The sequence below is a fragment of the Neolamprologus brichardi genome, chromosome 10, assembly GCF_056152115.1.
Source record: "Neolamprologus brichardi isolate AB-2024 chromosome 10, ASM5615211v1, whole genome shotgun sequence".
Taxonomy (NCBI): Eukaryota; Metazoa; Chordata; class Actinopteri; order Cichliformes; family Cichlidae; genus Neolamprologus; species Neolamprologus brichardi.
Window position 1 is genome coordinate 1,280,440 of NC_142113.1, and position 20,755 is coordinate 1,301,194.

General features: G+C 43.3%; 1 protein-coding gene across 3 annotated transcripts in view; it reads left to right on the plus strand.

The window, feature by feature from the left end:
• Positions 1–2,562: 2,562 nt before the first annotated feature.
• LOC102799116 (vacuole membrane protein 1-like) overlaps positions 2,563–20,755 on the plus strand; it is a 49,838-nt gene continuing 31,645 nt past the window's right edge. The window contains exons 1-5 of one of the 3 annotated variants that reach the window (XM_087847025.1): positions 2,563–3,263; positions 4,709–4,808; positions 4,903–5,044; positions 8,526–8,616; positions 9,609–9,719. In XM_087847025.1, coding sequence (XP_087703151.1) covers positions 4,730–4,808; positions 4,903–5,044; positions 8,526–8,616; positions 9,609–9,719 — 423 coding nt within the window. In that variant the 5' untranslated portion in view covers positions 2,563–3,263; positions 4,709–4,729. Of the gene's footprint in view, positions 3,264–3,286; positions 4,809–4,902; positions 5,045–8,525; positions 8,617–9,608; positions 9,720–20,755 lie in introns of those variants that run through there. The other 2 variants (XM_087847026.1, XM_087847024.1) reach the window with 2 other exon arrangements.

The following is a 20,755-nucleotide window of genomic DNA, read 5'->3' on the forward strand; positions in this document are numbered from 1 at the left end:
ACAATGATGCTGTGCTGTGTTTACCACAGTTTGTGTTTCTCCTGGACTCCTCTTGGATTTGCAGTGCAGCTCTGTGAAAGTGAAGAACGGACAGATGGGAGAAAAGTCAGTGTAATATAGAAACTGAGATTTGCTCATCACAGACTGGAGCGTGCTGCGAGTAGTTTCAGTTCATGTCAGTTACTGGTTAAAGGTGTCACTGAGCAACTGAGACTTTTCTTTAAACCAGCATAAATGATCACGTTGCTTGCAGAGGTTCGTTTTCCTGTCGGGTATCCAGCTGCTCCTATAACTCTCGTTGCTCCTTTCTTAGATCCTGCAGACAAAAGATGAAACGTTTGAGCGCAGTCGGCAAACTTTATTCATATTTAAGTCTCTGACTGACTTTCCAATCAACTCGTCTCTGACAGCAAAAAGACTCGTAGCAGACATGACATCCGAAAGATGATGAAGCTTCAGTGTTTCTTCATCCTTACTATGTAAGACTATCTCCTCCAGCTTGTGGTGCAGGACACAGAAAATCTTTGCTACAGCTATCAATTTGAAACAAAAATGACCTTCAGTTTCTGACCTTTCCCCCTGAGATAATTCAGCTGAAAGAGGAGCAGAGCGTGACTGTTCCTGATTCAGCTGGAAATTCTTTCAGCTTTTACACTCCCAGCCATTGGAGGCAAAATGTGGTGTTAAATCGTTACAAGTATACTTGGAGACCCAGACGTCGCCTCAGCAGGCAGATGTTCATTGTTGTGCCTCAGCTGCTGATTCTCTGCCTCCAATCAGGACATGAAATCAACACCAGTGATTTGCTTTTGACATCAATGAAATCTGCGACGTTAACAGTGGCAGCTGGTCGCAGGGTCGTGACCAGGCCTGAAGATGAAACAAATTCAAATTCAAATTTTATTTGACACACACACAACCATACACAGTATGACATGGGGGTGAAATGCTTGTAGCTGTACAATGCCCGGCCATTAAATGACAGAAAAAAAGTTTTACAGTATTTACAGGTTACTACAAAATTTACAAATTAACTTAGAAATTTACAGTAAAAATGTGCAAATAGCAGAAAGAGATTATCAAGATTATAAATTATAGGAAATGTGTGGTGGTGCGTGTGGTGATGTGATGTGTGGGAGAGTCCAGTCCTACACCTGGTTCAGGGCCTGAATAGCCTGGGGGAAGAAGCTCCTCCTCATTCTCTGTTTTGGCCTTAAGGGAGCGGAAGCGCTTCCCAGACCTTCCCAACAGTGAGAAGAGTCCATTGTTGGGATGGGAGAGGTCCATCATAACCTTCCTAGCTTTGGACTTGCACCGCTTGGTGTAGATGGACAGCAGGTCAGGGAGCTCTGATTGAATGATGCGTTCGGCTGAGAAACAGCGTTTGTCCCGATGTCTTTTGGCTGAAGTCATAAAAGGACACACTTGTGCTGCTCACCATGTCTCTTATTAATGTTTCTGAGACCAAAGCGCCGCTTTTTTCATATTCCTCCTTCCAGAGTTTTCTCTTTGCTTCATCTGTTGCTGTAACCTGTAACACAGTCAATCATCAACGATGTCATCATAGCGGTGCCGTAACTTATTTTGAAATGTTCCACAGAGGAGTGACGTGCACGGCGTTATTCCAGTTTGTGAGACTACAGCCCATGAACAGTGTGTATATAAAAGTCTAGTTTAGCTGCTAAGGTTTAATATAACGAGCTCTTTTTCTGCCTTCAGTGCCGTTATCTTCTCTCGTCCTCCAGCAGCTGCTCACAGAGCTCCTTCTTCTCTCTCTAGTTGCTTACAACACTGGAAAGTCTTCTCCTGATCGCATCCACTTCACTACACACCAGGACCTGTTATACCAACAGGTGCCATAAACTGTGAAACAAGTGCAAATTTTTTCGCCCTGTTTTAGCACCCGCATGCTTTCCTGCTTCTCTCCATCACTCCTGAAGAGCTCCTGCATCATCCTGCTGCATCTCCAGGTATCAGCTTTTTTAATGCTGGAGGTTTAACAGGTTCAAATGTCGTTTAACAAACAAACATGTCTCTGCTTTCCCACGGAGAGCTAATCAAACTTTCTAAGTGACATTAACTGCTGCACAGCGAATACAGACATAATCCTGGGACTAATAAGCCCAGCGAGGTTTTTAAACTTCAAGGTAACACTGCCCCCTATTGGACAAAACAGCTCGTTTCTGTTACAAGCAGCTGTACATGATCTGAGAGTAATCAGATTACATCCCGTCCGCTTGCCCACATCACTGAAATCAGACTGCAAGCTGAGACGTGACAGCGTTGTGTTACGAAGGATTGTGTAACTATAAGCCTTTAATCTGGCTCGTTGATGAGCGCTAAGGAGCAAAATATCACAGGTTGATATTTCCCATCAGACCTTTTTAAAACAGAAGATTGTGATTTAAACTCAAAGACAAATAAAGAACACACACATATGTTTGATCGGAGGTCTACATGTACAAATAAAATCTTTTTTATTTCTGTGGAAAAACTTTTCATTTGAAACTTTTATAATGTTTTCGTGCTTTTTTGAAAATATGAACTAAACGACCTCTGACATGAACTGAACTGATTTCAGAGCTACCACGTGCAGGCAGATGCTGAGCAGAGGCTGTACTTCACATGTCGTGCGGTCAGCTGGTAAATGACACCTGCTCTGGAATCTTCCCATCATCCCGCTTTCTTAACAAGATCCCAGGAGACCGTAAAGCCGGACTGTCCGAGCCCTCGCAGAAACACCTTCCACCTGTGGGAGAGATCGAGCCGCTGGACAACTTCTTTTTTTAACTCTGGCAAATGAGACGAGACAGGAAGTCAAACAGCAGACAGCTGAGGGCTCTACTTATGACCTGAAAACTGCAACGTTTAGTTTTGGAGTTGTTTTTTTCTAATTTGATGCCGTTCATGCAGCCTCCATGTGAAACCTGCAGAGGACTGAGACGTGTTAGAAGTGCGCTCCAGGAAAGTGATCCACTTATTTATAGAGTTTTAATTAGACTGCCTCTCTGGAGGTGTGACCAGGCAAAAGATGAAATCTCTCCCTCTTTCTGTGTTTGTGTGTCTTTCTTCTGTGAGCCCCCCCAAGAAACCCAGCATCACTGCTCTATCCCTCACTGGCCCCCTTCATCACCACACCCTGCACTCGAGTTATGATGCAATTCGTGGGGCCGCGTGCTCTTGCCCTACATTGAACCGGGGCTCCACCACAGGGTTCGTTTTTTAAAGCTCAGAGCTCCTTGCAGCGAGACTCCAGCTGAACGGTGAGTTTGCTGTGTGCATCCTGCATTTCTAGAACAGACGTTGGTGTCACATTTAAGGCCTTTGTTTTTGTTGTGCACTCAGCTCATAACCTGTCTCCAGTGTGCAGCTCTCGTTTGTGTTTAACAAAAGTGTGAATCGATTACGCCGTATTGGATTTCTCATCTGGAAGTGTGTGCGCTCTGTCTTGAATTTCTCATTGTGCCTCGCAGTTACTCAACAGGTCTGAGTTGTTTTGGTAGAAGCGATTGCGCAATCAGGCGCTGGAGCTGCGCTGCTGAGCCTCACATAAGCAGAAGTGTCGTTATGAAACTGTTCACTGCGTGCTGGCTGTGACGCACAGTTTGCAGTTTAACTCCTGAACAAAATAGCTGTTCTGCAGAATAAAGCACACATCTGTGGCAGCAGAAGTTCACGTTTTGCACAAACAGACCGGTTTGGCACCGATTTCTATCGTCGGGATTGTTCACAGGATATGATGCATGGTTTTGGACAAAGCTCTGTTTTCATGTGCAAACGAGCAAATGACTTGTTGTAACACTGAGTGAGCACATGTCCTGAAGGTTTGCAATTTGCCACTGAGTCTATGTGCAGTTCTTTATGTATAAGAAGAACATCATTTTTTGGTGTGCAACATCTCAGTAGCACAAAACAGCCTGCAAACTATTCACAGCTGCCAGTGTGAGGTGTTTTCATTGAAACATGCTGAACATACATTTGTGTTCATGTCCTTGAACCTTCAGCAAGCACTGAACTGAAGTACTTCACATTCATCTGGGATGCACGTGCTGTGCAATTTTATTTTTGCAGATTTTAAACAGCCAGAGGTGCACAGCGAGGGCACAGAGAGAGGGATTAAGCTCTGAGAGTGTGTGTGTGTCTGCAAGAGGAACTGGCAATTCCAGCAGATGGTGAGCTGCACACCTCAGTGTCAGAGTCCCCGTCTTGATGCTCACGGATTCCTGAGAGACACGAGGCTCTGTAGTGACACACTTACATGCTGCGTGGATCTCCTGTGAACAAACGAAGGGAGGAAGCATGAAGCATAACACCGTCTTACACCGTTAAATCTATTATTTAAACATATTGAAGATGGGAACAGTTTTTTGATTACTGGGAGAAACTTCTCAAAAGTTGTCCGCACAGAAAAACAAACAGGATTTGCATGCGCTCCCAGTATCAGCACTAATTAAAGTACTTATTAGGTCGTGCACAGGCCTGACTGGGTTACTGGCGCTCTGCAGGATGCAGGAGTAGCAGAAACAGCAGCTGTTTACCTCATGTGCAAGTGTGTATGGAGACGTGCTTGAGAGTGGAAAATATTCGGGGGTTCTCCGTGTTATTGAAAGCGACTCTGTGTTTGTTTGGGACCAGTAGCGCTTTCAGATCTGGCGAGCAGATCAGCATGCGTGACGCTGCGGTCAAGCGCCGTCTCTTGTCTCAGCAGGACGTCTTCCAGGTGAATGAGATGGCAAAGCGTGGGGCTGAAGGTGAACTAGTTCAGAGGCGACTGGGTGTAAAGGAGCAGCAGAATGGGGAGCTGGGAGGTAAAGTCTAAAAATGCTTAATGATTCTGTAAGTGAAGCAGTATATAAATGGTTTTGCTGTGCGCCCACATTTGTTTGTGTTCTTGAACAATAGAAGCCTCGGGGCTCCCTGCGGATGGCGGGAGACAGACGGACTCGGAGGAGCGCGAAGCCCTCGTGTTATGGAAGAAACCTCTGCTCACGCTTCACTACTTCACTCTGGAACTGCTGATCACCCTTAAAGGCTGGACGTGGAGGTGAGAAACAGGGGAGCCTGCACTGTTTCTGTTTCTGCCTGTGGCATCATGAGCGAGCGCTCTCAGGCAATAAGAGCTTTAACATTAATGATAATGTTAAAACAGGCAATGTGGTAACAGGAGACTTTTGGTGAGTTAGTAAGATACGATGCACAAACTGCTTCTTTGCATCTGCTCAGCTGTTAATGACGAATAAAAGGAAACACTTGAAACATTTATGTCCTGTGAGTTTGTAATCAGCACATAGATTTGTCATATGTAAGCAGTAGTTTTTTCAGTATTATTTATAGTGACAGTTGCTGCTTTCATTGCACAAAAAGAGGAAGAGGCAGCACTATGCAGTCCTCACACGAAGGATATAAACACCACCAGATCAGATGTTGATTGTCTCAGTACTGTTAACCGTTGTTTTATCTTCAGTCGTCAGCACAGTGCAACAAAAACACCACAGGATCTGTTTACATATATATATATATTTTCACTTTGCACTCCTCTTCCTTCCTACCAAGAAAGTCTTTCCGCCACACACACCGGCATGATCCCACCAACAAAACAACAACATCAGCTCAGACTCCGTCAGCATTTGTCTTGACAGCATGTTCCCTGTGCTGGAGAACATGTCTTTGTACAACTAATAACAAAGAACCCAGAAGAAGGTCAGAGTGTACTCTCAGGGGGGCCTTTGCGGTTAAGCGTGTCAGGACAACGTGTTTATTTTCTAAAACTACAAGAGGATGTGGCGAGCCGCAAGCACCACGAGCAGCGCTGTGACTGAGAGAAGCTGCTGCTCCCCAGCACACATGCAAACACATTAGGGCTTTAGTGCACTCGCATGCAGAGAGGTTTATCCTGGATGTTGTTAAAAGCGGTTTGTAATTTACAACATGTGGGAGTCCTCAAGGCAACAGACTGTCCTGTCTTGTGGCTATGCACTTGTTGTTCTTAATATGTAGGTAGCTTGTGAAACAATGGAGGATTAGGATAGGGGAGGGCATGTGGTGAGAAATCATTACGGTCAAACGAATGGAAATTCTGGTTTTAATAAAAAGACATTTGCAGTGTTTTTTTCTATTCTTGGATGTGTGTGATTTCAAAGACAGGGGAGATCCTCAATACTGTCAAGCCCCACCCACCTACGGTTTAAACCTCAAGGCAAATTAAATCATGCAAAGATACTCTAACACAGCCCAAGACTAAAACCTGGACTAAATCCTAATCTCATCATTAGATGTCACCAAATTGCAGATCACTGAATTCTGTTTTGTACCAGGTGCAAGACAAACAATCACTGTTCATCTGCAGTAAGTGTAGGCTGTCAGTTCACTGTTTACCTCAACTGTCAGTATGTTTATTTACTGTGAAGGAGGCTTTAAACTTTGTCAAATGAATCCAGTACCGGTGTCAGTGAACCTTACTTACTACTGATGTGATATGGAGTTGAGGTGTTGCAGCTATTCTGAGCTTTTCAGTAAATGCTGCTGTTAGCTTTGCGTTAGCTGCTGTTAGCTTCGCGTTAGCTGCTGTTAGCTTCGCATTAGCTACTGTTAGTCTCAATTAGCTGCTCTTTGAAGTGGGTGTAACACAGTTGGACTTGGACATTAACTGGCCTAATGTTAGCTTGTGACCAGCTGTTGTTGTTTAGCCAGCTCACTGTCAGAGCCTCGAGTTAAAGAGATGAGGCTGGAGGTGAGTCTGAAAATGAGGGAGAAGAAAAACATAAGAAAAAGATGTGAAAATATACATGCACAAATGTTAAATGGCTATAAATGTAGCCGGTCTTTAGTAACATACGTAAAACAGCGACATCCATCTCTGACCACTGTATTGAAGTTGGAGAGGTATGGCTTCCACAAACAGGCAGCTGCTCCTAGGTATTTTTAATGGATTAATTCTGAGTTTATTAGGATGCTTCCAGTTCTATTCTATTCTATTAGCTAACCTCTAATTAGCTACAAGAGCCAGTTTTCCATGTCAGTGCTACTGTGGTGCTCCAGTACCTGAAATAAGTGAGTGAAGCCGACAGCACATGGAGGCAACTGTTTGCTCTGACCTTCTCACTGGGGGCTAATTTCATGCTACTCTAACTTTTCCTTTAATCAACCCTAATTATTTGCACCTGGGACCAACGCGCATGCGCTTCTGTTCACCTCGACAGTGGCTGTATCCCAATTCAGGGTCTGCAGCCTTAAAGGCCGCATTTTAAGGCCGATTACGTCACCGCGACGCGACGAAGGCTGTCCCAATTCAAAGGCTGCTCGAAATGCGGCCCTCAAATGCGCCCTTCATTTCCCTGAATTTTAAGGACGTGGCGGTGTAGACTTCGTGGCCCAACATATCCCAGAATGCATAGCGCAGCGGTGGGTGTGGATAATTTTGCCGAAAAAAAAAGGTGGATGAGGGGCGCCTGAAGAGTAAACTTTAAGTAAGTACTGAATATTATGTCACTTATTTATGTGCAAATGTTTAATAACGAAGAACATTAAAACATTACTGTTGGCCACATGTCGGCAAAGTTATGTGACATTAGTGACGTTTGTACTAACTTGGTTTTAAAGCCTTTACTTTAAAATATACGCCGTTCAATAGCTGAGCTTAATCAGATAATGATCAAAGCTCATGTAGAAACAAACAAACAAATGAACAAAAGATTTTCTCCTTCATTTCTGTCAAACAAAGCTGTATGAAACGTTTCCAGCCGTTAGTATCATGGTTGCTAGGCAACCTGGGCAGCGCAACGGAGGCTACACCGTCCCATTTACAAGCCTCGCACTTCTGGCCTTAGCGGTCTTTGAGTACGCGGCCCTTGAGGATCGTTGAGGCTGCGTACTTTAAGGCTGCAGACCCTGAATTGGGATACAGACAGTGTCTCCGTGTCAGTTTGGACAGTAAATATGTGAAAGAAACGGTTTTAACAAACGCACAGACGCTAAACAAGGTTAGCTTAGCATCAACCATAAATCTGATGATAGCATAGTTAGCTTCTGTCTTTTTGTTTTTTCATAAAACGTTTAATTCTAACATTCAAAATAAATACGTGAGCATTATCTTTTTACGGTGAGTGAACGTCTGTACAATAACTTATTTTTCAAAGTCTATAAATGTCTTTGCTACTATCGCGAGAGTTTCTGCTTTGGATTTATTCTGCCCTGTATAAAGTTGCTCTCATACTTTCTCCACACATGTTAACGAGGTGCCAGTAACGGCCCTTATGGCCGAGCACGTGCTTTTATAGGCTGTATATTACTCGGATCACCATCTGGAAGCACGGCCTCGTATGGGTGAAGACCTGCGGTGATTTGATTAGCTTCCAACAGATGTCTCTCTTGTCCAAAGTTGAAATCCTTCTCTTTCACTAACACTTCCTTGTTGACGATCCCTCTGGCGTCAAACTTTCATTCCCCTACTAAACATCGTCTTTCTGCTTTTTACACCAACTTCCGTCTCATGTTTGTCTACCTTCACTCGCTGCTTCTTCATCCAGGCTCTGGCAGCAGAGACAGACTGTGTTTGGCCTGCTGATCCTGCTGATCCTCCTCTCCATTGCCTATCGTATTGAAGGAGCACACACCCAGGTGACTAAAACTCTGCACATATTGCATTTCTTGGCGTATCCTAAATATTCATATGCAAGGAGGTTATTAATGTAGTTGGTCCTGTGGCAGTCACTTTTTTGGTGATTATATTTCCTGACCTTTAGCCCACCGCAGCACTGAATGCAATATGTATATTTGCTGCAGGGTTGTCCTGCCCGTGCATCCACATCAGCTGTAGCCTGAAATCTGTGGTTTCATCTGACAGTAGTATGTTGTTGTCTGACAGCTGATATTTGCATAAACGTGCTTAGTTGTATCTGCCAGTTTCTTATAAATATACTTCTCAATGCAGCATGCCGTTTCACGGTTCACATTTTTGCTGTTTTTAACGCCCCCTGGAATACGGGGAAAGAAAATCAGCGTTATTTACAGTCATACAGTTGTGTAATCACTTCTCAGTAACTACACGTAACAATCTCCCTTGGCTGGCACTGCGCTTCCCAGAATCCTGCCAGTAAAGCCGGAGAGTGTATGTGCTGTTGTTGTGTTCCTGGGTTTCCCCCACCCCACCTTCTCCCCTCTTCCCGTAATCTACACACTCCATGCTTCCCCCTGAAAACAACCTGCCCGGCTTCCAGGAGGAGGTGTAAACAGCAGCGATAGATGGAGTGATAGTGGGGGATGAACAGAGGAGGAGAGATCTTGGCTTTCTTCTGTTTGCTTGTTGTGTAAGAGCTGGCTGCCACCAGGAAAGAATAATGGTGCTCTGTGCTGAACACTCCTACCCTACAGCTCTGTCCTGTAAACTCAACAACCTCAGCTTTCTCCCTCACTCTCCTTCCTCTCCCTCTTTCTTTCTCGCAGCCTTTAGAGGACCCTCTGTTTCACACACTCTCACCTCCTCTCACTCTGTCCCTTCCTTGCTCACACTGTGCACACCCCCTCCCTCCCCTTCCCCTTTTCTTGTTTTCTTCACACTCTGCATGTGTCTCTGCCATGTGGTTGACCGTCCCTCTCTCTGGCCTCTGCAGTATGTGTGCTACATGGAGAAGAAGACGCTGTGGTGCGCCTACTGGGTCGGTCTGGGCATCCTCTCCTCTGTGGGTCTTGGCACTGGCTTGCACACTTTCCTCCTTTATCTGGTAAGACGGCATTTTTTGTGAGTGTTCACTCGTTCACGCTGCAGTTATTCACTTGTCTGTGCACGCCTGTGACAGGGCTCAGAGCCGCTGGATGATGGTGGTGCTGTGACGCAGGTATTAAAAAAGCTGGGTTTGATGCTGCTGTCAAGTAGTTGTTTTTAATAAGAGCACTGATAAAGAGTTTTTGGAGGCTCCACGTGCACTTGCGTGTACATGCATGCGTGAGAGTGCTAATGTGTGTTTGTGTGCGTCTGTGTTTCACAGTGAATAGGCGCTTTGGTCGCCACGCTGTTTTGACAGGCAGTCCAGGAACAATCGCACTCAGTGACCCTCTGACTGAGTGCACATGAGGATAAAAACACTCCCTCCCCCGATCTGAGCTCTTTCTCTTTCCTTTCTCCCCACTTTCCTGCTCCCTGCCGTGCCGCTCACTCTCACTTTCTCTGTCACTCCCTCTTCTTACTTTCTTTTTTGTGCCTCTCCTCGCCGCACACTCCCCGTTTTCTCTTCATCTCTCTTTTGAATCTAGTGCCAGGCGTGTTGGCTTTTGCGTCTCTAGCGCTGACGAGCGCAGGGTCCCCAAACATCTGCTTGTTTGACTGCTCTCAGTCCATCTGTCATCAGGGAGTCCACCGTCACACTCTTGTGCCCTGACCCAGTGGAGCTGAACTGGAAACTTTGAAGTGCGTGTCCTCCATGCTGCTGTTTTTAAAAGCCAACTCTGGTGCTCTGAAATGTAATTTGAGAGGCGTTCCTTTGGTTTCTTTTAGTCCAATAGCGGTCCGGCTCACTTTCTTTGCCAGTAAGATGTCACCATCTAGTGAGCGTGGTCGTTACTGCAGGCGGTGGTGTCACCGGGTTCATGACAGAACTTGATGATCCTTGCTGGAGCGGCTCTTGTGCATTTTTATAGAGATTTGACTCGTACTGTTGTCGAGAGCTGATAGTGTGATTTTTAACCAAAGAATTTCATGACTTAAAAGAAAATGTGCAGAATTTCCAATAAAAATAGTTTGAACAGAAATACTTTTAAGCATTTAGTGTTTCACTGTAGGAAGGAAGTGCTCCTTACTGACAAACCTGCAGTTTGTGATACGACTCCAACACTGACAAAAACATCGTGATCAGGCAAGAATATTCAAACCAACACAAACAGAGATTTGCCAAAAGATGACTTATTACTTATTTCATGTCGCATTTGTGTCATTGGCTCCTGTCCAAATTTTAATTGGTGTTGGCCAATCCAAAAAGTACAAAAGTGGCCTTGGAGAATTATAATTGTGCGTCTTCTTTTCTGTAGAAGCGCTGCTAAATGAGCCGCATCGATTACTCTGTGATTTTCTAGATTTCTGGGTCCTGAAAAAATCTTTTTGACAAGTGGTAAGTGAGCACTGGAGAAAGCTAGCAGGCTTCTTGTTCTGTTTTTAGGAACTGGGTCAGTGTTAGTAAGTGGGTCAAGTGCAAAGCACTCGCTAAGATGCCTCCACAAACTTTTAAGTCCAACACATGCTGCTTGACCTTTCTGGGCCCAGTTTCCATTGTGTTCATAAGCTGGAACGACAATTTGAAAAGGCAGAACTGAAGTTCATCTGAGCTCAGTGTTGATCACTACCAACCAACATTTGGGAAAGACGCCACCGCTTGTAACAGAGGTGCTTCCTGTGACTGTGACGAGCTGATAGATCAACGATTTTATGAAAGGATATTGATGGATATTAAACGTAACCTTAAAGAAAAACAATGACAAATATGTATTCAGCTTGTAAAAAGTGTGATGTTTACTCGAGTGCTTCTCTGACACATTTAAATTGTTGTTTAAAAAGACGAAATCAAGGATGATGCCACTTAAGGAGTTTTAGACGTTTTTAGATATTTTCTGTCCTTTTATAGATTAAAATGATTCAGTAATTAAATCGTTGTTAGATGCAGATGATCAAAGTAATCGTATGCCAGCAGCTCTGCCTGAGAGCTGAGATTATTTTAGTTCAAATTTAAATCCAAACATTGAAATTCAAATTTTTTTACAAACATACTTTCCTGCTGTTTCAAAACAGCGCTGGGGGAAATGCGGTACGACTTTGTTTTTATTAAGTGTCAGTAGGTGGTGCCAGCGGCCTTCACATGTCTATGATGCAGGAAAACACAGATTCAGAATAGAGTTGTAACTTTGTATCCAGTTTTGTGGTTTTAAAAGAACAGATTGTAAAACATTGTAGCTTCCTCACATATTCACATGAATGATGAAAAGTGTAAGAATGTAAAAAATGGTCTCTGTAAAGAATAAACTGGACACTGATCTATTTATTTACTTAACAAATGTTTAACAGTGTCGTGTGTAGATGTAAAAGTGCATCATTTAGTATCTTTATGTGAAGTTGTAGAAAAATGTGACTCCTTCAAAGTTTAAATACCACCGAGGTCCCTTTCAGCACTGGTTCATGTGACCTCACACATGACACTGTGGTTTCTATAAAAGTATTTCTCCTGCAGTAACTGTTACATTTTTCCCATCAGCCACAGTGTTTTCTCTGATGTAGGAAGTCGAAGAGGCGAGCTTTCGGTTGATATGCTGGTCCTATACTGCTAATAGATTAGCTGGAAATAAATGACACCACATCATATATCATTAGGCTACTTCCTTCGAAATTGGCGGGAAGCAGTCAACGTTGTGAAAACAGCACAGAGGCTCCAGCAGGGGGGGCTACTGAGCCTGTATAGGCAAACCAACCCAGTCAATGAAAGCAGAACAGAAGTGGCAGCTCCTCTGTTCTCTGACATGGCCAATTGCTACCCCGTGTCTCCGCTCTGTGTTTGCATCCTGCTGAGACTGTGGGAGATCATTGTGCGTGGTTCAGCACTGGTTAATGGAGAAAGATAAAAAGCTGCAACTCAGCCGTAGAAAAGGGGGAAAAGGCACACTTGGCACATCATCAAGTGTACTTTATCCAGCTGCTCTGAGAAAGGAGGTCGTGGGTGCTCACAATACAGACTATGAAAGCGGCCGCAAAGGCGTTACAAAAGTGTGTGTGTACACTTTAAGTCCTGCACCTGTGCACACGTCCAGCGAAACGACTGTGGCGATCGCTGTGATGAGCGGGACCGGCTTTCGTCCCGGCTCACTTTTTAAAGTTACGAGTGACGAGTCTCGTCACTGCTGTGTGCGTTCTGACTGAGACGGGTTCACATAGAAAGCTGAACGTCGTAAATACTTTAGAAGAGAGCTCATCTGAGTCATCCACCATTAAATTACTTTCAGTAATGACTGTTGCCATTAAGTCATTATGGGCAGCATGAAGATGATTGCGCTCGATGTTAAGTCAACAGAAACACTGAATTAAAGTCATTATAATCGAAGCACATTTCTGTTTACATAATAACAACTCAGGTCGTCTTTTTTTGCAGCTTCTGTCTTTACTTTGACTGAGAGGTGCAAACACGCGCACACATTCAAGCAGTTAGGAGGAGAAACGAGTCAACAACAAAAAATACGTGTTTGTATACGACTTATCATTTGTTTTTCAAACAATGTGAATAAATAAAAGCAGCGGATCGTCTAAATAAATGAACATTGTGTAGTTTTCTATATTGAGATTCTTCTAGGATTGCTAAATTATAGGTTGCACAGGAGGTTTGTGCAGAATATACAGAGTCTCCCCAGCAACCCTCCTAAAATTAAGTTTTGTCTGTGGGCAATTACCAGGAGCACAGCTCTAATTAGTGCCAACTATCACTAAGCGCTGAGCAGGTCTGCGAGCGTGGCTTCCACACACGGGCATCGAGTTGTCGTCGCTGCCACTGTCGCACACTTTTATGGATCAGCTGCTGTTGTATAGTTAAGTGCTGTCCGCTAATTCGGGCTAATAAAGCCGTGTCAGTGTGCTGAGCTAATAACTGTGAGATACCGTAGCGCTCGCTCTCCTGCCCACTGTGGGCTGGTACATGATGTGAGTCCTGCTGTCATCCCAGAAGCAAACAATAGGAAACCTTCACCTTCACCGAGACAGAAACCTGGGTGCTTTGTTTGAGCTGTGATTCACGCTGCTCGGCAGTCGGACCCGGTCTCAATTTTCCACTGCTTGTTTTTTCCCCTTAGTGTGTGTGTGTGTGTGTGTGTGTGTGTGTGTGTGTGTGTGTGTGTGTGTGTGTGTGTGTTGCTGTGTCACTTCACCAGTGAAGCTGTTTGAGAACTGATTAGCTGAGGGAGCTCCTGGGAAAGCTGCACAGGTAACCTTCTAATTCGTGGGGTTTAATTTGCATGTAGAAGTCACCCACGCATGTTCAAACATGACGCCACATTATTTCTCTGCTCGCCAAAGAGACGACGGATACGTTGCATACTCATGAACCAGAACATGGGTGACACATCAGGATCGAGTTCAGTTTCTTGAATAGGTTGTTGACTCACTGCTGCTCTGAAGTAATGGATCTCTCCCTTTAATTGCAACGCCTCTTAAATTCAGTTTAAAGCCATTCATTTTTAACTACTCGATAGTGTGTCAGAACTTTTATGGCGTGGTTCTGATGCTCTCGCTGATGAAGAGGCAGGATTACTACGTAACACTGCAGCTGTTACAGAAATGACTGAAACTGGAATATAACTGCAAACAAGACTTTTACTTCCTGTGGGGAAAAAATGGGAAATATTTGTGAAAAGTACGCAGCACAACTGCTTTCATTCATGACTTTTAAGTAATTCGTTTCCTTCATTAGTTTGGAGACATAAATATGCCCAAACATCTTGTGACTTACTCATCTTCACCAAAGTTTTTCAAAAATGAATACCAGAGAGGTGTGTGTGTGTGTGTGTGTGTGTGTGTGTGTGTGTGTGTGTGTGTGTGTGTGTGTGTGTGTGTGGTATTTCTAATGGCTTCTCCGTCTTAACTGTCTCACCTCAGCTATCTAAAGCATGCGTCTCTCTGTGTCTTAGAGGCCCCAGGAGTCCTGGTAATACTAAGTACAACAACTATTCGTTCTGAAACGCACACACACACACACACACACACACACACACACACACACACACACACACACACACACACACAGCCACAGGAAGCAAATCCCGGGCCAAAGTGGGCTTAGTGTGTAGCCAGTCTGGAATGGCACCAACAAACCCCAGAACAAGCCAAACCTGACCAGACCAAACCAGAGCTCTGCTGGCAGACTGGTTGTTGAGCTTTTTTCAAGCATAGTTTTGTTATGAAATTCTTTCATAAAGGTCACTCGGTGCTTTTCATTCGTGCACCCTCAGGTGGATCTGTTGGGCCGGCGCTCACTCGTACTCCATGTTCTGCAGATAAGGACTCTCTCTGGGTACCAGGAGTCTGTTTTCCTGCGTTAGTGATATTTGTACATCGTGCTTTATTTATAAACGAGAATGAAAGATACATTTTAGTTGGTGTTGTGGAGAGTAACCTTCAGTAACAGTAATAAATCACAGCAATAGTTCATTCATGTAGCTGTAAACAGCATGATAATATATTAAGAAATCCAAAGTATTCGGAATAGTTACAAAATACATTTTGGGGCATGTACTCTGTAATCTGTAGTGGGATACATTTTAAAAGTAACCTTCCCAACACTGGATAATATAAACAAATAATTACAATTTCTCCACTATCAATGATTCTTATGGGCCAATTAAAATCTTTCCAAATTAAAAACGCTGTCATTGGACTCTAAACTTGGTTACTTTAGGTCAAATTTAATATTTAATTTAATCAATTTTAATGTGATTTAATTTCAAGTGCAAAAGCAAAAATGCACCAAACTCGTTTTTCATTCGGAACATTTGTTTTGCTGCTCAGACGTTAGAAGAAAAAACTCATTCAACCGTGATCGATGTAAAACAACAAACATGGATCCTGGTAAAAATATTTAACTATAAATTTAGTCTAAAATCATTTGAATTGATTGAAGCTGATTCTGTTTAAACTTTATTTCAGTGAACATTTAAAGTCAGAGTGTTTCTCAACACAACGTCCTGTGGTTGGATGTGTGTGTGTACTCCCCCCCCCTCCCTGCTCCATCACTGGCCTCCCTCCCGAGCTCTCTCGCCTCCCTCACAGATCCCGACCACGGCTTCTTCAGAACGAACTAACCTCTAATGTTTGTCCTGCGCTGCCTCCAGCAGTCTCCACTGTAAGAAGTGGTGAGCAGGTTACGCTGGCTGGACCATGTCTAATGTTCTTAAATGGCCCTTAACAACCACAGTGACCTGTTAATAACTGGACTATCGTGCGGTCGTGGTCACTGAAAAGTGCTCAGTTTATGGTCACCCATTAATGTCTTGTTTGGGCCACGAAAGCGTCTGCATTTGCCACTGTAGACCAACAAGGAGTCCACTCTGTGACTGGAACAGGGATTTGACATTTGATTTGTGAGAAGAAAAGAAGAATCTGATGTCACTGCGATTTTTATTAGTGAACAATTTTAAAATTAGGACAAAAATACCAAAAATTCAATTCAATTTCTTTATTGTCCCACAAGGGGAAATTTAGTTTAGCAGCAGGATAAAAATAAACAGAACAATACTATAAAATAATAATAACAATAATAATGATGGAAAGTTCAAGGACAGTTATTTGCCATTAGGGAGACAAGACGCAGTGGGGATAAAAGAGACCTGGAGTCCTTTAGTCCTCACAGGAACTCTAAAACAACTCAAACTCACTGTGAAGTGGATGGTTCACACAATTAATAATAGAATGAGCCTTTCTAAGCACATTTCTATTGTAAATGGCCAAAAGTCCATCTTGCCAGCGCCCTGAAATTTTGCTAGCAGTTTTTACCAGAAGTCCCAACCGATTCTTATTCTTCACCGTCAGGTTACCAAACCAGGCAGCGATACAAAAAGACGTCACAGATTCAATAAAACTTCTATAAAACAAGGACAACATCTCAGATGACACATTAAAAGATCTCATTTTCCTTAAAAAGAACAGTCTTTGTTGAACTTTTTTTAGTAGTGGCATCAGCATGAGATGCCACTACTAAAAAAAGTATGGAGGAGAAGGAGAATAATGTGTTTATATATGATCTGCAAATGTGCTTGTCTTGTGTCGCTGCGTGCAAATGGGAATACACAGTGTTGTCATTCACTGTGACAAATAATGAAACTTATAATAATGAATCGTTCATTTATGAATGAATAAAATGTAGAGTCCACTACATTCTCACATGAAGTCATCATGGTTGGGCTCTTTGCTTACATTCTTCTATATATATCTGTGAACCACAGACTTTATATAACAGATATCAGCCATTGTTTATGGGATGCTACACTTTGCTGCCTACATTTTGTTTTTCTAACTCCAGAAATATTTAGGTGTAACATAGCAGGAGGCAAACTGAACGACACACCTGTGCAGTTTGGTTTCCAGGCAGGCTCAGAGTTTGATGCTCTTAATTCCACAAAAAATGACACTAAGCTGAGTTACAGTAAGAGAACTCGTGTCTGTGTCATCATTCTCTGTCTGTTTGTTATTTGTACAGTTATATTATTGTAATGACAATAAAGACTTTCAGTTCAATTCAATTAAAACAGACAAAGAGCTCCTAAAATATCCAAGTCTCTACTTAGAATGATGTTTGTGTCTTTGTTACCAGCATCAGGGGTAAAAAGGGTCTGCGGCTCATACTGACTTTAGATGTTAAAAATCCCACACCGATATATTTTGTTTCATTCGACACTTGCTCTATGTTTGGACCGTGCACTCCCTCTATATTTATGATATGGTCACCACGCATTCAGACACACACCCCAGATCCAAAGCGAGTCCACAGTCTCGTACCCAGGAGTGGGGATCCCAGGCACTGGTTTCTGCACGTCACCACAGGAATGCCAGCAATGTTCCAGTATGGATCCCATTGTGTCAGAAAGGAGCTTTGTCAGAGCCGATGTGTAATACGGTGGCTGCAAACATCTTCAGCATTGGGCAGATGTCAAAGCAAACATGCAGGTAGAAGAGTGACTTGGGTAGAAATATTTATTTGTTTAGTGTTATCATTGTTAACGACCTGAACTCTTTCGTGCATTTTTACTTTCTCTTTGCTGTTTGAGCTGATTGGGGCCTGATTCATATAAAAACTAAGAATTACCTGATTTCTTTTTTTTAACTTGATTTTTGTTTCTGAGAAAAACGAGATCCACATACATTCACTTTATCTTTTGATAGCACAGTATCAGGATAACGTCCTCATTAGTGGATATCAGCTTGTAGAGCAAAATGTAGTATTTTGGTCTGAACAACCCAAAATGTGGACGCCAGGTCCTAGGAGGTGAATAGCGATCGGCACAGAAGAACGCTTTCTTGGGAAAATTCCCGTGTATTTGCTACTATCGGCATATTTGTTCACATGTGTCATCGAGTCAGAGGCCAAATGAGACGGAGAGCAGCTCCCTGACAGTCGTGGGTTGGGCCGCAGATTAATATTGAATCACCTGGACAACATGAGAGGACTGGACTTTTGTGTAAGCTGAGAAGCGGTGACACAGCAGCGGCTGAGAGCGAGAGACTTGTCGGAGTCACGCAGCGCTCGCAGCCACTCCGCTGGCAGGCTTTCTGTGTGTGTTTGGTAAACAAACGTTACCCAAGATAGAGCAGGGAGGTGTGAACAAGAGGAATTTTTCTTTCCTGTCCACAAAAATACTTTGCTTGATGACTTTGTCTGCACACATTAGTTGTGTTAAGTATCTGAGGGCAGAGTGATCCCACTGGAGAGTCAGTGAGGCAGGAAATGAGCCAGGGGAGGATCCAGTCTGACTGGGTCAGAGCTGGGAGTTTCTAGGCTTCTCTTTCTGGGTCACTAAAGATCTTCCTCATTTGTCTTCTGCTTTGGTAACCAGTGCATGAGCATCCATTTTCCCTCCAGGTCCTGGGAGGCTGATATGAAGTGTTAGTGTGACTAACATTTTGTTTCAGGAGGTAATCTGTGTCATCTAAGAGGAGGCCACAGTTCCTGGAGAAGACATGGCAGCTTCCTGTTGCCTCACATCGCTCTCCTGCCCTCCCACGTTCCACTCTGTCCTGTCCTGCCTTGTCCCATGCAGCTCCGGAAGTTCCTCCCCCACCCTGGGCTTGCCAGATTGCTTTTGTGCTGCATTGCGTGATGCCAAACTGCCCCTGTGCGTCACTGGGAGCACCCTTCCTACACACACACACATTGTAAATACACGCTGCTTTGTCACACCGTCCTACTCGTGGGCTTGTCTTTATTTGTATTACAGAGACGGTTGGGTAGTAACTGGTAATGCAAAAGTTTTGCTTTATTACATGTGCATATATTAGTGGGAATATTTTTTTTAAGTTCACTTAGTGACCTACAAAGTAACTGACTGCATTTTTAAAGTTAGCCGTCCTCTCCTGTTTGTAGAAAACTGGATCAAGATGATCTTCTCATCCTATACAGAATAACCACCAACCATTGGTTTCTGTGTCATTTTCAGATAGCAAACTTTAAAAACCGGATTTCTTTCACACTTTTTGTCTTCAGCCAGCAGACCCTCGGCAGAACAGCACTCCGATTCAAACAGTGATTAGCGAAGTCAAATTAATCATTTTCATTAAGAGCTCTTGGCCTTAAATTGCTTCTGTTTAAATTAAATGTCATGATGACAGAAATGTGGTGAATGTTTGTTTTGATATTACTGAGTTTAATTCTCAGGCTACGTCCACACGTACCCGGGTATTTTTGAAAACACAGATTTTTCTATGCGTTTGCACCTTTCGTCCACACGTAAACGGCGTTTTCGGTCATTGAAAACGGAGATTTTTAAAAACTCCGGCCAGGGTGGATATTTTCTAAAACTCAGTTTTTGCATTTACGTGTGGACGAGAAAAACGAGAAAACGCAGCACAAAGGTGTGCGCATTTTTTGACGCGAAACCACGTTATTGTTTCGGTGAAATGAATTTCTACAATTCTGTTACTGTTAATTGTCTCTGCAGTGTTTAAATGCTTACATATACACACACAGTTACTGTCCCTCCACACATACGACTCGGTTCTGCTTCTATGCCCCAGCTTTGTTTACTTTTTCCCACCGAGGCTTCTAGACTTCTGATTGGCCAACATTTCTACACGGTTAGGAATATAGCGCCGCCTGTTGCGCCACCTTCATTTCTGCCTTTACGTGTGGACGGGATTATTTTTTAAAACGAAAACGGAAAATCTCCGTTTTCAAAAATACCCGTGTACGTGTGGACGTAGCCTCAGTCTCCACAGGAGCATTGTGGGTGCTGGGGGCAGGAGCATGCACACGTCTCTATACTCCTGGAAGCCTCACTGAGGCAGAAATGGAAACCAGGCAGGTCTTTAGCGTCGCTCCTGTCGGGCAGCAGCATCACAAACTGAGCACATCCAGAACGTGGGACGATTTTCTTTTTCGCTGCTCTTTCTTTCATTATTATTACTTAATTATTGTAATTGCGCGTGTACAGGTGTGGCTACATGTTACTGGATGTATTGATCTGCTTGTCAGTGGGAAACGCTGGTCACCAGCTTAGAAACTGTTGTGTTAATGAAACACACCAGAGCTGCTTTCTTTTTGTTTCTTTGAATATCACAAAGCAAACCCCGTAAAAGTTACTGGAACAAGTAAATAAAAAAGTAAATTTTTAAAAAAAAATGTTTATTTCGTCCAATGAGCTGTTTTTGTTTGTTTTTTTTTTTCCCAAAGCAATACTTTGATCTTATTGTCGTTTTTTCATTTTTGTGTTTTCCTGGATCCAAAGTTGAAGCCGTGCACCACCAAACTCATATTGTGGGCCACATACAGCCCACGTTAATCTCTAGTGGGCAGACCAGTGAAAATCATCTTTCTTTCACTGTACAGACGTTTATTTGCACATTTAATACCGAAGATATTTTAATATTAGAAAAAGACTGTTTCTGTACACGGCAGAGAAATACTGCTGTAGTTCATACACTGTAAGAAATGTGTGAAGCTGCAGACATGTTTACATACAGACTGTCAGAAATAATTATGAAACTGAAAGTTTTTTATTAAAAATCATTCACCCAGTAAAAACTTTTAAT